Below are 16,001 nucleotides of genomic sequence, written 5' to 3' on the forward strand. Positions count from 1 at the left end.
TTTACCAACTTCATACTTGATGTATGTAGATGCGAACAATTTATACGGTTTAAGCATGAGCATGCCATTAGCTGTGGGGAAATTCCAGTGGTTGTCAGAAGAGGAAATAAACGATTTCAATGTCTTAAATGTATCCAATAACGCTGACATCGGATATGTCATTGAATGCGATTTGGATTACCCAGATAACTTACACGATCTTCACAATGATTTTCCTCTTGCAGTTGAAAAAGGAGTGATAACAAATGAAATGCTTTCACCTCATTCACGTCATCTGTATGAGCAAGCAAATGATGATGGGAAAGAATACCAACCGAGCACCAAATTGCTAGCTACTTTGAAAGATAAAAAGCATTACATCTTGCACTATGTGAATCTAAAGTTATACCTCAAACTAGGTTTGGTTTTGAAGAAGATTCACAATATAGTTTCATTTGAACAGCGTCCATGGTTGAAACAGTATATTGACTTCAATACCGAAATGAGGAAAAAGGCTACTAGCAATTTCGAGCAAAAACTTTTTAAAAATGGCAACAATGCTATTTTCGGTAAATCAATGGAATCGTTGCGGAAACATATCAACTTCTCTCTCTGTCATAGGTGGGATAAGTTTCAAAAACTTACTGCAAAATCATCATTTAAAAGCTTTAAGATATTCAACGACCACTTGTGCGGCGTGCTACAAACCAAAACAAAAATTTTCTTCAACAAACCAATTTACCTAGGACAAATGATTCTCGATCTGTCAAAGGCGCACATGGTTGATTACTACTACAACCACATGAAAAAACTATACAAGGAGAATGTAACATTATGTTACACAGATACTGACAGTTTCATTATGCATGTGAGAACTGATGACATATATAGAGACATGTCGTTAAACAGTGAGCTATATGACTTTTCAAATTATCCAGCTGATCACCCTCTTTACACCAAAGACAGGAAATCGATTATTGGTTTATTCAAAGATGAATGCAAGTCCATTCAAATGGTGGAATATATCGGACTAAGAGCAAAAATGTATAGTTTTATCACCGCAGACGACAAGGAAACTGTAGTAGCAAAGGGTATTAAAACCCGAAATGTTAGATTCGAACAATATAAAAACACCTTGTTCAATTGTTCTCCACTACTCTCGCATATGTACACTTTGAGAAGTTTCAACCATCAGATTCACATGGTGAAGGTTGTGAAAAGTGGACTATCACCATATGATGACAAGAGACACTTGCTGGATGATAATGTGCATTCGCTAGCATATTTTCATAGAAAATTAAAAGAAAAACATTAATACAATTGTAAATTGAAAAAAAAATCCATATCCGTAATAAATTCAAGAAAAAGAAAACACACTGTACAATAATTATATAATATTTTATTTCATGTAAATAAATATATGATTTTATAATAAAATATATCAACATATTTAAGTTTTATCCGTTTGCTATCAACCTGGGGAAGTGAAATACATAGGGCAATGGGGAGTAGCATGGTAAAATGGCGACTTTAACTTAAAAACCCCAATGAAAATACATAACTTTAAAACCCAAATGGACCTTCAAACAAACTTCAAACATAATGACAATAGGACAATGGGGAATAACACCTTCAAACATTAAGGCAATAGGACAATGGGGAATAACACCTTCAAACATAGGACAATGTGAAATAACACCTTCGAACATTAGAACAATGGGGAATAGCACCTTCAAACATTAGAACAATGGGGAATAACACCTTCAAACATTATGTCAATGGGGAATAACACCTTCAAATGGGGAATAACACCTTCAAACACACCAGTGAAATACATTGGACAATGGGGAATAACACCTTCAAACACGATGAAAATATTACAAATAAATTTTAGATTAAAATATAAGAGACATATTCTTTGGTAAATTAAACACAATTATGAAAATGGGGAATTACACCTTCAAACGCACCAGTGAAATACATTGTGCAATGGGGAAAAAGACCTTCAAACACGATGAAAATATTACAAATAAATTTCTTAAATTTTAGATTAAAATATATGAGACATATTCTTTGGTAAATTAAACACGTGAAAATCGCATGTTTAATATTTTCCTTAGGGAATAACACCTTCAAATGGGGAATAACACCTTCAAACACACCAGTGAAATACATTGGACAATGGGGAATAACACCTTCAAACACGATGAAAATATTACAAATAAATTTTAGATTAAAATATAAGAGACATATTCTTTGGTAAATTAAACACAATTATGAAAATGGGGAATTACACCTTCAAACGCACCAGTGAAATACATTGTGCAATGGGGAAAAAGACCTTCAAACACGATGAAAATATTACAAATAAATTTCTTAAATTTTAGATTAAAATATATGAGACATATTCTTTGGTAAATTAAACACGTGAAAATCGCATGTTTAATATTTTCCTTAAAATATCGGAAAAGTTCTCCCTATTGAACGAAAGTCCGAGTGAATTTAAAACAGACCCTGGGACGTTCTTTAAATGAATGAATATCTCTTCAGATGTGAAATGGCTGCATTCCCTTATCATTTTATTTAATTGATATCTTTGATCAAAAATTTCCTCGGCAGCATTAAACACATCTAATTCGGCAAATCCAGGATTTAAAACAAATTGAAAGTCTGCATAATCCATAAAAATAATTAAAATTGGTGAGGGAATTTTACAAAAAAAATCTCTCATTTGAATATCACATTTTGTTGTTAATTTATTATAAATACATGCAACAGATAAAGTTCTTAATGAAGGTGGAGCTGACCGCTTTCGTTTTTCACTCAGTGTCTTTTTTTCTACTTCTTCTCCCATTGTCCTTTTTCTGTTCTGATTGGCTAAAAGAAATAAATAAGATACATAAACTCTAGTAAAATAGTTTTCACATCATAAATCTACAGATACATGCATGAAAACAAATGAACAAAGTGCGACACCTGTATTAAGAAATTGGATTTCATAATGGAGATTTCTAAAATAAATGAAAAGGATGAATTGAGTAGTGCAAATGTGGAAGAATATTCACTTAAAATGACAGATGAGCATGATTACAATTTTATCAATATGGATACAGCTGAAATCAGTGACCAGTTTCCACAACTGCACTGGCTTGGTGCAAAGATGAAAATTGTCGGATTGTTATTCTGTTCGATAACTCTAGCAGTTATATTAATAAATGGGCCATTAAACAGTGAAAATGATCCTCCATTCATATCTGATGATGTTAAACGAAACAGTAGCGGAAACGATTTATTTTGTAATAAAATGGACACTTTTGCTTTATCTGAAGATATTTTTGTAAATACATGTATATTGAATAGTGAACTGTTTGTATTATTGAGAAATGATCCTCTTAGAAATGAGATCGCTTTAAATCAAAGGCAATGGTTTTATCTTAAAGCGAGTATTTCACATATTGATAAATCAATCTTTGATTGGAAAAATGTTGCTAAGTTATAAATGATTTCTATCCTAACTATTGTATATAAGAACATATTAGAAACAGAATAAAAATTTGATCACTTACTGGTGTTATCTTCACTCGCCATCTTCAACTGCTTCAGAAAGTATGAATCCAGCTCCAGCTGTTTTCTTTTTCTTCTTTAGCCCCTTGAACGGGCCAGATTCTGCTGCAACAATCACCTTTCTGACGTCCGACTCTGACACTCCCGCCTCCTCATCGCTATCGCTGATAGCAATCACCTTTCTCTAAAATAAGAATATCATAATATAGAAAATCATCTTAAAATTTTAAAGTTATTTCAATGTTTTCAATTTTTTTTTTTTTTTTTTTTTTTTTTTTTCTTTTTATGGTACATTTAATTGGATAATTACTTTAAATTCATAAACTTGAAAATTATAACTACTTATTTTGATTTACATAGAAAAAAAAAACAAAAGTTGTTTTACCTTTCTTTTCAAAGTAACTTTTTTTACTTCTTCTTCTTCTACTTCTTCTTCTTCTTCTTCTTCTTCTTCTTCTTCTTCTTCTTCTTCTTCTTCCTCTTCAACAACTATAACCTTCTTTTTCCTGCTAGGTTTTTGCAGCTAAAAAAATTAATATATAATAAAAACAATTGAACGTGTAAGAAATCATATAAATCAACGTTTGCTGTGGGAAAGAAATTCGTATTTATTAGCGGTTGAGAAATTTACCTAGAAACAAAAATGTTGAAATATCTGCAACTGAACGTTTATCAAAACATTTTTTACTTGCTATCAATAACTTTGAAAATTAATACTAACAGTGGTGAAATCAACCCAGAAACAAGTGAAATATCTGCAGCTGAACGCAAGCCGCTTGTAAATACTCTCTATCAATAACTTACTTTTAACTAAAACGTTTGTTGTATATTAAACCTATAAAGTATATATTTATGTTCAATTATTTGCTGTTGAAGGATAATTAGAACGTTTATCATATAGTTTTTACTCGCTTTCAATAACTTTGAAAATTATGTGTACTTACTAGCAGTAGTGAAATTTACGAAAAAACATATAAGGTGAAACATCTGCAGCTGGTGCTTTTATTAAACACTCGCAATATCTTACTTTAAAATAATTTTGTAGATCGCTCCTATTTCTTAGAGAATAAAATATATATCACGCTCAACTATTTGCTGCTGAACGATAATAATTTAGCTATATGTTCATGTAAATATTTACTGCTAAATATTAGAAATCACTAACCTGTTTTTTTATTTCTGCCTCAGCTTTTAAAAGAACTGGCTTCAGATTGCATAGCTCTTTAAACTCATCAGTCCCAAGAGTTATGCTTCTGCTACTTGTTAAACTGCCTATGTGGATATAAACATATCCCTTGTACGGTGTAACCGCAATGTTCTTCTTTCTTCCAAAATTCAACTCAGCCCGCTCTACTTCTCCACCAAATCCCCTCATGTACTCAACCTGGTTCATCATTTTTATCGCTTTATGATAGAATTGAGTGTACCGCGTTAATAAAGGAATAAAGCTTCCGTTTCATTAAATTATGAATAATAGTTTCCAACACTTATTTACTCCTAAAGGCTCGCCAACCTTCCATTATCCATGTTACACCATTTTATTAATTCATATGTAATTTCAGTGTAGATCTGTCCCGATCGCGATTTTTCATGTCAGATTGATCTCCAATATTGCGGCAGTATTTGGATAATACACCTTCTGTTTACATTAAATCTTAGTTCATCAGTTTAAATATAAAGTGTTTATCACCTTTCAAATTTGAAAAGTGATCATTACTCAATAAATTTTGATTGTTTTTATTTAAGATCAATTATATATTATAGATTTGTTCGAACCGGATTTTGATGGTTATTTTTTACATCTCATTACTATTTTTTCTCTCTATATATAATTTTTCCTTCATTAAAACAAAACCTATTTTCTTTTCTTTTCTTTGGATCATATTTTCAATGGTAAATCGAGTTGGATTTTGACGATTATTTTTACATCTCATTACTATCTCCTTTTTTTTTTCTCTCTCTCTCTCGCTCTAATTTTTTTCATCGTTAAAACACCTTTTTTCTTTTCTTTGGATCATAGTTTCAATGGTGAATCCTATCTCCTTTTTCTCTCTCTCTATTTTTTCCTTCGTTAGAACATAAGCGACTTTTTTCTTTTCTTTGGATCATCTTTTCTTTGGATCATATTTTCAATGGTGGATCATATCTCCTTTTTCTCTCTCTCTCTATTTTTCCCCCTACATGCTACTTTTTTCTTTTCTTTTCTTTGGATCGTAGTTAATTGTTTTGCTCATGACTTTTTTGCAGCTAGCTAATTTTTCCCATGTGTAAATATTTCATTTGATAAGATTTGAGATTGAAGCTTGTGGATTACCATCTTTTATAATTAATAGTTGATAAAAATGTTTTAAGCAAAGTTTTTGTTTTGCAAATTTCTAGATATGCTCTTTTCTTTTCTTTGGATCATTGTAAATGGTGAATCTTGTTTTGTTCATGACTTTTTTTTCAGCTAGCTTCTTTTTTCCTGTGTAAATATTTCATTTTCTTGACAAGATTTGAGATTGAAGCTTGTGGTTTGACCTCTTTGAAGAGTTGTCTCATCAGCAATTAAACCATATTTCTTTTATAATTAATAAATTTAAAGTAGATAAAAATTAATTAAGCAAAGTTTTTGTTTGCAAATTTCTAGATGATATACAAATGGTGTCAACTGGTAATCATCCACATTGATTGGGGTAGCAATGCAGTGGGAAAAGTTTAAGAAAAGTCTAATTTATTAACACATATCAAATACAAATACTTTATTCCATGAAACAACATAGTAAGTTTCAAAACAAATCAAGTTTTCTGCACTATTTATATAACAATTGTAAATAATATAAACAAGAGAACTATCAAATGAAATTTGGTTATAAAAAACTTACATCATTTGTAATGCACCATTTTTTTCACATAAAACATGTTATAGAAAGCACCATGACAGCGGTTACAAATCAAGAATTTTTATATATTTATCTCTAGGTTTAACTTAATCATATAGCACTATAAAAAGTAATAAAAACAAAAGAAAAAAAGTTTAAGCAAACACAATATGATAAAATATGCGATAATATGTTGTAATTAAATTTGGATGCTGTAAATTCTCATATGAAAAAATTCCAAAGATGAAAATGATGATAAAGTAAACATAAAAACAAAAAGTTCTCCAAACATTATATACATATATATATTATTTACATATATACAATAATACCAATCATATTTGTTTTTTAATTTAATTTATTTCTATTACAAAACTAAACATATGTAAATGGAAAACTAAAAAGAATAATTTAATGAAAGGAATAGATTAATAATGAACTTTAATACCAGAGAAAGTAGATTATTTAATGAAAAGAATAGATTTATAATGAAATTTATGGTTTGAATGAGCATGAAACATATAAACTAAGGTGAATTTATAAAAACAAACTACATGTATACTACTATTTACAATATAATAAAATGAGAGTAGAGAAATGCGAGTATAATCAAAATCTTTTCTTTAATTAAAATAAAGTGTAACTAATCCAAATAAATCAAATGAAAGAAAATTGAAAAGTTTTGGTGATATAATTTTTCATAATATAAGTAGATTTGTAGAATACATCCTCATCAGTGATTATTAAAATTTAGATAACAGTGTATAAATAAGTTTATAAAATTTAGAAAAAAGATTATAAAATTTAGAAAAAAAAAAATAAAAAAAATATAAAATTTAGAAAAAAAATTTAAAAAATTTCATAAAATTTAAAAGTTTAGAAAATTAATCATAGGTTAGTCTCTGTGGCCGAATAGATATCCTGTTTGATCTTCTCAATATTCTTGGTGGTTGTTGTTGTGCTGGGGCTACTCGTCTGTTATTTTCACGTGGTGGAAAAAAATAATTTATAATTTCTTGAAGCCTTTCATAAATTGCGATGAGGATATATTCTACAAATTAAAAAGTAGTAAATACAGAGATAGATATTAACTTAAACAGTTTTTTTTGGTGTATTAACAAAATCTGCAATTTCTATTTCGGATAGTGAATCTGCATCGACATTGAAGGAGAATTGGTGTTGGCGGAAATTGGTTTTTGCAGTTCTCTTCTTTTTGCAGATGCAAAATAACATCAGCGACAAGAGCATAACACATGCTAGAGATGCTGTAAAGATAAATTTGAATATGTCACTTACTTTAAAAATTATAAAATATATTGATATATATAAATAGATTAGACCATTGGTTTTTCTGTTTGAATTGTCTTTATAGCTTACTGTTTGGTGTGAGCTTTTGCTCTGTGTTGAAGGTCATACTTTGATCTATAATACATTGGCACTCATACCGCATCTTTTTCTTATTTATAAATAAGTGTTTTTATTAGAACATGTATATATTTTTATTTTATTTATTTATTTTATTTTTATATTGTTTGTCAATCAAATAAATAAATTAAATTTAGATACTTACCAAAAATCATTATAAGAATGATCTTAATATTATCTAGACCCTTGTCTTCCTCCTGTGCATGTGGTGTTGACTTCTGAAATAAAGAAATAAAATCATGTATTTCATGAAAATGTTGATATTAAAAAATCTTATCCTTCACATTTTAATTTGTTTTTAAGCACTATACTATAGAGAATACAAATTGACTCGTTCATGTACATGTATTTCCTAATAAAAATAGAAAACAAAACGGACGTTTTAATTAAAAAAATATCAGATAAATGCTTACCAGTTGTTTATCAGTGGTGCCGATTGACAATGTGGATCCTGGTGTTACTCTTGTTGCTGCTGTTGTTGTTGTAGAAGCTATGACTCCATTCTGTAAAAAAAAAATATACATAATGTAAGAAATGTTTTACACAATAAAATTAATAAATAATATATAAGATCTGCTCATAGTTTAGGTTGTTTCTAGTCACTTTACATATAGAGACAATACTACGTGATTACTTTAAAGCTCTTATTATTCTGTTATTCTTTTCTAATTTCCTATATACATACATCACAATGTATACCATTAACAATTGTTATTGTTTCTGGTGCTGCTAAAACATTGCTGCATTTAGAATTTCCTTGTTTGATCTCAATTGAATGCAGGTCTCTATTATTTGCAAGGTCCAATTGTCCGGCAACAAAAAATCTTTCGAATACGACTTTCTTTACATCTAGTCGGATTCTGGTGTTGTAGAGCCCTGCTCCAGTCCATCTGCAATGGAGAGTATCCCCCTCCACTGTGCATACATCTCTCAATTCATGCGAGCATGAAACAGCTGACATTGTGAAACAAATGATGATGAATATAAACATGGTGTTGATGGGTGACATTATGCAAATATTTTGAGGAATTAAATACCCGGATGAGAAATAAAAACAATAGTCTAATTAGGGAATAAATTAGGGGTAATTAATTCCGTGATATATGGTTGGGATAAGAGTGGTAGATGGATAAGGTTTAATTAATGTTTGAGTATGGATTGTTTTAATAAATAATAATAATAGTTTTTACAATATACGCTAGGGTTAGGGTTAATTAATATATTTTCAATTCTTATTCATTTTTTGTTACAAATGAAACTTAAAAGTTTTATAAAATTTCTTCTCTCAACGCGAAGTCATTTAATCTTCTATTTTTTCAGTTTTACTTTTAACTTCTTTATCCAAAATATTAACAATTTAAATTGTCTATATGTTAAATGCGATGGAAAATAAATCAAAACATTCTTTTATAAGTGAAAAAACAAAATTTTCATTTAATATTATACAACAGTTATATTATGTAATTTTCTTGACGTCTGCAAAATGCAACGTGTGAAAAAATCAAAACAGTCTTTTATATTTCTACAAATTTTAAAATCCAATATTTTGATATTATTCAACAAATATATTATACAATTTTGCTAGCGGGAACAAATTTTTGTCAACGTGGCAAAAATATTTGCTGCTGCCACACAATATATACTACTTACACGCAATGTGCCCTTGTTTTTTGTTATTGTTTATTCCATTTTAAGTTAACATAAAGGGAATAGAAATTACGTTCGAAATCAGACATTGGAAAAAAAATGAAATACAATAAAAGATATGGGAAGATATAATAGATAACAAATAGCAAAAAGTACAAAAATAAAAATACCGAACTCCGAGGAAAATTCAAAACGTAAAGTCCCCAATCAAATGGCAAAATAAAAAGATAATACACATAAAACGAATGGATAACAACTGTCATATCCTGACTAGCAACTGATACAGTACACAAATAGTCAAAACGATACAAATGATAGAGTTTCATTGCAGGAAATCCTGAAGGTTTCTTCGTTTTTTTCTTCCCTTTTTTTCTGTTTACAGTGTGGTCGTTTTACCATAATGTGCTGCTGCACCTTGTCAGTATTAATGTTTACCTCGAATATAAACATATTACATTTTATCAATAATAAGTTGTAGTGCAGTATGAGGGGAAATAGTCTGAGGCACTCTACAGTACATGTAGCTTGGAATTAAAAAAAATAATGTGTGCACTTCAATTTATTTGCATTTAGAAAATTGAGAATAGTTACTAGAACGATCTGACAATGCCGAAATAAGATACTTCGTCAAAAGAATAGCAGTTTCTTTTTAATATTCCAGTTTCAGCCGGAATCATGTGATGAATTACAGATATAAATTACGTACAAATACTGGATACGTAATGCATAAATAATGACGCAATTTATCTCTTACAAATAACATGATATACTTACAACCCGTCATCAGTGTCAAAGTGTGCACGGAAGCTTAAATGGTGACATTACCGTCATTAAATGCGTCGTATGTATCTTGTAGTCACTAATGACCCTAGCTGATAATCAAATATTTCAACACTACTCTTTACCAACCTGTTTTCATGTAATTAGAAGCATGTATGTCACAACCTTTTTTTATTTTATGGTTGTATTTAGCTTATTTCTAAATTTTATTTTGTAATTGCATTTATTAGCCTCTATCTAAAATACATTATTATTATTATTATTATTATTATTATTATTATTATTATTATTATTATTATTATTATTATTATTATTATTATTATTATTATTATTATTATTATTATTATTATTAATACTAATAATTCATTTCACTTAGGGTTGGCGCTGGACATTAAGCACTGAACACTCAAACAATCAATCACTCAAGGGTTTTATGGTTTTAATTTAGACATCTTATTAGATATAATACTTCAATATCCCTGGCGGTTAAGAAATCAATGTTCAATTAACTTTGTCTTAAACTGCAATTAACTTTGCCTTAAACTTTACAGTCAGTTCCTATACACGTAGATCCGGCTCAAGATCCGGAACCATAGGAAGACTCAGGTGGATTTTATAACGGAAAAGATCGATGTAGTTTTCTAAGAAATATCAAGTTACGGATTTTAATGTCAAATCAATAATGCAGTCTCTTCGTTACATTTGTACATCAAATGCCTCTCCTCTATTCCAATTGAGAAATCAAAAGCCATTTATCTGATAAACACGTACGTCATCAATCAATTTTATGTTTTTATTTCATAAGTAGATAAAAAATTTATGAAGATTTTACCAGACTCGCAATAACAGTCCATTGTCTATATTCAAATGTGTAACTTTTTTTAATAAAAAGCTAGTGTAGAAATATTTTTTTTATAAATAAGTATACTAATGTCTAGTGCTCATAAAAACGAATAATATTATCATGTTCAACCTACCATTTTTTTCTGTTAAAATGTTCTGTACCAAGTCAGGAAAATGGCAGTTGTTAACTTATTATAGTTCTTATCTTTGTGTTGTATTGTAGTGTTTTTGTTCAATTCAGGGTTTCTGTTGCTTCGTTGTTTTCCGTCTCATAATTGACGTGTTTCCCTCAGTTTTAGTTTGTAACCCTGATTTGTTTTCGTCTTAATCGATTTATGACTTTCGAGCAGTGGTATACTACGGTTGCCTTTATTGGGAGACTAGATATGTAATAGATCATTTTGCAGATGAGTTGATTGTCTGGTATCTTCGGTTGTTTCGTGACAGTCGTAGGTGTTATCCATACATATATTAAATGCTTGTAACAGATCAGGTGGCTTTGAATGAATCTGATATATTCTATACTAGAATATATATCACATTTCATAACAATGTGTCCAAAATGTCATTGAAATCACACATCTTACAAAGAATGTTGAAAGATTATAAAAATCGGGAGTTACTGTAATAAACACACGACACATTTTAGATTCATGAATCCTTATACAGAAACAAAACGTAGCTAGTATACTCAACACATGACTTATATTAGATATACGTCCCTTCAACACTGAGGGATTTTGCTAAAAGATTATCGCACAAAACACGAATAGACAATATTATATATCCTTTAGTGTTACAAATGCAGTAAAAAGCTAAACCTTATGTTTTAGTTAACAAATAAAACAGTCTATTCTATTTGGTTAAAATCACACCTTTCACAGATATACATGCAGTGCATTTGTGTCGTTAGCTCTGTTGGTTTTGTTCACGCATCGCTGTCAAATGTCAATATAATGGAATTTGATACGACTGGCATACAAGTGAGATGTTTAGCTAACCACAAATCAAGGTTTAATCCAACATTTTCTACATAAGAAAATACCTGTACCAAGTCAGGAATATGACAGTTGTTATCCATTAAATTGATGTGTTTGAGCTTTTGATTTTGCCATTTGATTAGGGACTTTCCGTTTTGAATTTTCCTCGGAGTTCAGTATGTTTGTGATTTTACTTTTTATTATGTGTTTAATAACTATGTCACCGGATTTGATTTAATTTCATTTCCTTGCCGATCAAACTTCATGTATTGATTATACCCAATTTTAAAGCATGTAAAACGGACGATTTTGACTTGGACATGAAAAAATTGTCAGGTGCTTAAAATTTATGAGCACTGAAAAATAGAAAATGTTAATTAATGTCTGATATAAAATAATGGCACAGCCTGGTAAATGAAAATGAAGATTGCATAAATAAAATATACAATGGACATCCAAAATAACACGGAAAGCAGTTGGACCATATTGAAAATAGCGTGACATGCAGCATTAAATACAATAGTTTTTAAGTAATTCACGCTATGCCAAGCCGCAAATTGTATCTGGATACAGATTTATTTTGTCGTCAAGTTAGATCATTAGAAAGGCTACAGTAACGGTGTTCGATGTTTTAAAATATTATTCAGTTGGTTGATTCTGTCTAGCGGTGTGTTTTGTTAGATTCAGCTTCTATTGACATACCTTTTTGGGAATTTGCCTTGGAGTTCGATGTATCTGTTGATAATTTTTAATTGTACGGTTATGTCGATACTTAGTTCTGGAATACACAATTTTAGATTAACAGTATAGATAAATTATGGATATTATATGATCTTATGTAGGTCATTTCAGGAACCCATACAGTTGTTGCAAGTGTTAATTAAATCAGTAGGAGCTTGATACCCTTTCGATTTGGAAATTTGTATTGAACATGAATAAAGTCCCCTCAATGGACGCGGAATCAGGGTAAAAAATACTGATTTACGTATATACATAATTTTATTTACGTATATACAAAAGTAATTATCCAAAACAATATATACCAAAAAAATACGTATATGCAGAAATAATTCCGTATACACAGGAACCGAATTACTAATATACAGAAATAATTCCGTATATATACAGAAATAATTGTGTATAATACGTAAATAAGTATTTTTGACCCCGATTCCACGTCATACCCCTCACAACTGTTGATTTTACCAACAGTGAGACTGGATATGCTGCAAAATGTATTTTTTATCCATTTCAATAATTATGACGTTCAACCCCAATTAATATACATCTAAAATATCAAAAACCTTGACTAAGTTATAACCTCCCTCCCCCCCCCCCTAAAAAAAGAAATAAAAAAAGAATCACAAGAGTTTTCCATAATATGAGATATTAAGACCAACAGCAGATTTGGTGTATACGAAACAAAGACATCAACCTGACAATTTTGTTCGATAGCTTTCTGAAAATAACTATTCTACGATCTAAATATAATTATGTACATCCTGAACGTGACACTGGTATCCTTTATCTCTCCAATACAAAACCATGCTTTCAGACTGATAAATCTCTGTCTCTAGGGTTCCAGTTTATTTTTCTTGTAATAATATTATTTTTCAGTCTCTATTGATTATTTCTTGTTGATTACGACATGACAGTTTGATGGCATTGCTCTGCGTATCCATGGTAAAACTTGTCTTGCATTGTAAAAAGGAAATCTGATGTCAAAGCTGTTTGTTCACATGTTAAATAATCTCTTAATACATTGCATTATCAGAAATCGTCAATAATTTTGAACTGAATATCTTCAGTTTCTATAGAAGCACAAATAGAATGTTTCTCTATGGGAAGAACTATATCTGGTATTGGAAACAACGACTGACCGCTGTTTTCAAACAAAAAAATATATGCGTTACAAAAATATGAGTATTGAACACATCTAAAACGAGTAGGTTAACACTGACATTTTATAAGTTCAACAAAATATTTAAAAGAAAAAAACGAACTCATTTAGTTCATTTGAGTTAACAATTCTTACAAATGTATTTTCTATGAATACAAACTAAGTTAAAGCTGGCGAACTTTAATTGTTTCAAATCTGTTGAGGTTTCTATCAAATAACATTCAGTTTGCTATAATTTAAAATTCAAATGGATAAGGTTTCTAATCTCCCTCATGTTTAAGAACACGCCCACATGTTCTAGTATTGGCTAATTAGTTAGTTTAAAGTTACAGATTTAGAAATCTCTTGTCATCTGTCTTTCATCTCTTTCCGTACCAAGAGATATTTATCCGAGATTTCAAAATTACACGATTACTTTAACTCAAGTTTCCGTGACGTTCATTACAATTCCTTTGTTCGTGTACATCAATCTTCTAACAAGTTGACATTTCAATATTCATTTGTTTCACTTTGTTTCAATATAGAAGTCTAAGTCTTGTTCTTAAAAAATACATCGTCTTATCTTCTCTTAAAGCAGCATCAGCCAACAATAGGTATTACGACACTATATTGTTTTCCACCAATAAAAAGCCGTAAAAAACTTCTTACGTCTTCAATGCCAAAAAAAGAAATCTTTTAATACGCCTTTTTTTTGGTTTAAATGTTAAATCCTCTTTCCTTAAAACTTTTCTTTTTCTTTGAGTCTTAATCTTTAAAAGGAATATTAAATTTATATAAGACTTTCCATACACTTTCCGTGTACACAAACAACATTTTCTTATATTCATAATAATATTCTGGCCTGTCTTTGGAAAAAAGTAATCGAATTTATGCGCCAATGTATATATTTTTTTTTGTCCAGCGATAAAATCAATTTATTAACAAACATACTTGGCCATTCGTTTGAAATAAAACAGAACTTATCCTGTAGCATTGATGTTCTGGAACTTCATTATCTAATAAAAAATCGATATTAACAATCCCGAAGACTTTTATGAAGAGATCCAGTTATCAATTGATTAAAACCAATCCCGGTTAGAATTTGATATACTGTTGCTTTAATCCTATTATCATTGCAATGCACCGGCAGCTTCTGCAGTTAATAGACTCAATGATTCAAAATAGCATGGAAATGAAATAGTTATTGATCGAACTGTCTTGCACGGATTCGGCAGAAATTTGTTGTTATCAAAGTATAATTTACATTGTTGATTGCTTTGCTAGAATCCTTTAGAAGAAATATTTCACATTGAATGATGTACATGTATTTAACCACAAAAATAGCCGTATGAATTATTATTAGACAATACTCTTCAAAAAAAGTTCATCTTCAGGTCGAGGTTTAGAAATATTTTGGTAAAGTTAAAGCGTAGAAAGCCTTTATCGTCAAACACCAAACTGGTCCTTTTTTTGCCCACGACTATAGCATCATATTGTCCTCAGTTCACCTTAATTATCTTTTACAGAAGTCCGTGTTGTCTATGCATTTTCTGTGGTGTATTTTGAGATATATTATTTTTCAAATGTCTTTTCTCTTTTGTATACTGGTCTTGGGTGTCTCTGTCTTTAAATTAATATTCTTTCCAACATTAGCATATTGTTATAAATAATGTAAACAGATTAACACTAAATGATAATTTATAAATTTGGTAATGTCTTAGTGTTCAACAAATTACGTCTACTATCAATCATCTGTCGTGCTATCCACCATTACCAGATATGACATGAATTGTTCTGATGGGGTTGTGTCACGACGGATATCAGTATTTTAGCAGAATCAGGTAACCCTTTTGAGCTGTACCTGAGGTCATCACGATTTATTGGGGACATTGTGTTGAATGATCTTATTTTGTTGTGTATTGGAATAGTTCTTAAAAAAATGTAAAATGGGAGATCTTGAATTTTCAATAGGGTAAAAGAATTAAATTGCGCAAATGTCAAAATATCCTCTAAATTCAGATTGACATCTCCATGCCATGATGA

The 16,001-nt window shown here is 29.9% G+C and overlaps 3 protein-coding genes across 4 annotated transcripts in view; 1 reads left to right on the forward strand and 2 right to left on the reverse strand.

Annotated features, from left to right (window-relative positions):
- The window catches only part of LOC143072057 (synaptotagmin-4-like), a 43,156-nt gene that overhangs the window by 10,165 nt on the left and 16,990 nt on the right, over nucleotides 1-16,001 (forward strand). The gene's annotated exons all lie outside the window — the stretch shown is intronic.
- Nucleotides 1,363-5,551, reverse strand: LOC143072054 (uncharacterized). Its single transcript, XM_076246836.1, has 4 exons — nucleotides 4,709-5,551; nucleotides 3,929-4,066; nucleotides 3,546-3,727; nucleotides 1,363-2,856 (listed from the first exon to the last, which is right to left on the reverse strand). The coding sequence occupies exons 1-3, from the start codon at nucleotides 4,937-4,939 to the stop codon at nucleotides 3,557-3,559; spliced, it is 540 nt and encodes a 179-aa protein (XP_076102951.1). The 5' UTR covers nucleotides 4,940-5,551; the 3' UTR covers nucleotides 1,363-2,856; nucleotides 3,546-3,556.
- On the reverse strand, nucleotides 6,270-9,473 carry LOC143072053 (uncharacterized). Of its 2 annotated transcripts, none has more exons than XM_076246835.1 (4): nucleotides 8,515-9,473; nucleotides 8,243-8,332; nucleotides 7,975-8,047; nucleotides 6,270-7,455 (listed from the first exon to the last, which is right to left on the reverse strand). In XM_076246835.1, the coding sequence occupies exons 1-4, from the start codon at nucleotides 8,836-8,838 to the stop codon at nucleotides 7,289-7,291; spliced, it is 654 nt and encodes a 217-aa protein (XP_076102950.1). In that variant the 5' UTR covers nucleotides 8,839-9,473; the 3' UTR covers nucleotides 6,270-7,288. The 2 variants fall into 2 exon arrangements, with proteins under 2 accessions (XP_076102950.1, XP_076102949.1); XM_076246834.1 differs by having other exon boundaries at nucleotides 6,270-7,669; nucleotides 8,515-9,469.

The sequence above is a fragment of the Mytilus galloprovincialis genome, chromosome 4 (assembly GCF_965363235.1).
Source record: "Mytilus galloprovincialis chromosome 4, xbMytGall1.hap1.1, whole genome shotgun sequence".
Classification (NCBI taxonomy): Eukaryota; Metazoa; Mollusca; class Bivalvia; order Mytilida; family Mytilidae; genus Mytilus; species Mytilus galloprovincialis.

Excerpts from the sequence above, each read along its gene's own strand:
- LOC143072054 (XM_076246836.1), bottom strand. The coding sequence starts at position 4,939 with ATGATGAACCAGGTTGAGTACATGAGGGGATTTGGTGGAGAAGTAGAG. Across the intron at positions 4,067-4,708 it reads AGGCAGAAATAAAAAAACAG|CTGCAAAAACCTAGCAGGAA; the intron begins GTTAGTGATTTC and ends TAATTTTTTTAG. Across the intron at positions 3,728-3,928 it reads AAGTTACTTTGAAAAGAAAG|AGAAAGGTGATTGCTATCAG; the intron begins GTAAAACAACTT and ends TTCTTATTTTAG.
- LOC143072053 (XM_076246834.1), bottom strand. The coding sequence starts at position 8,838 with ATGTCACCCATCAACACCATGTTTATATTCATCATCATTTGTTTCACA. Across the intron at positions 8,333-8,514 it reads TTAATGGTATACATTGTGAT|AATGGAGTCATAGCTTCTAC; the intron begins GTATGTATATAG and ends TTTTTTTTACAG. Across the intron at positions 8,048-8,242 it reads GCACCACTGATAAACAACTG|AAGTCAACACCACATGCACA; the intron begins GTAAGCATTTAT and ends TCTTTATTTCAG.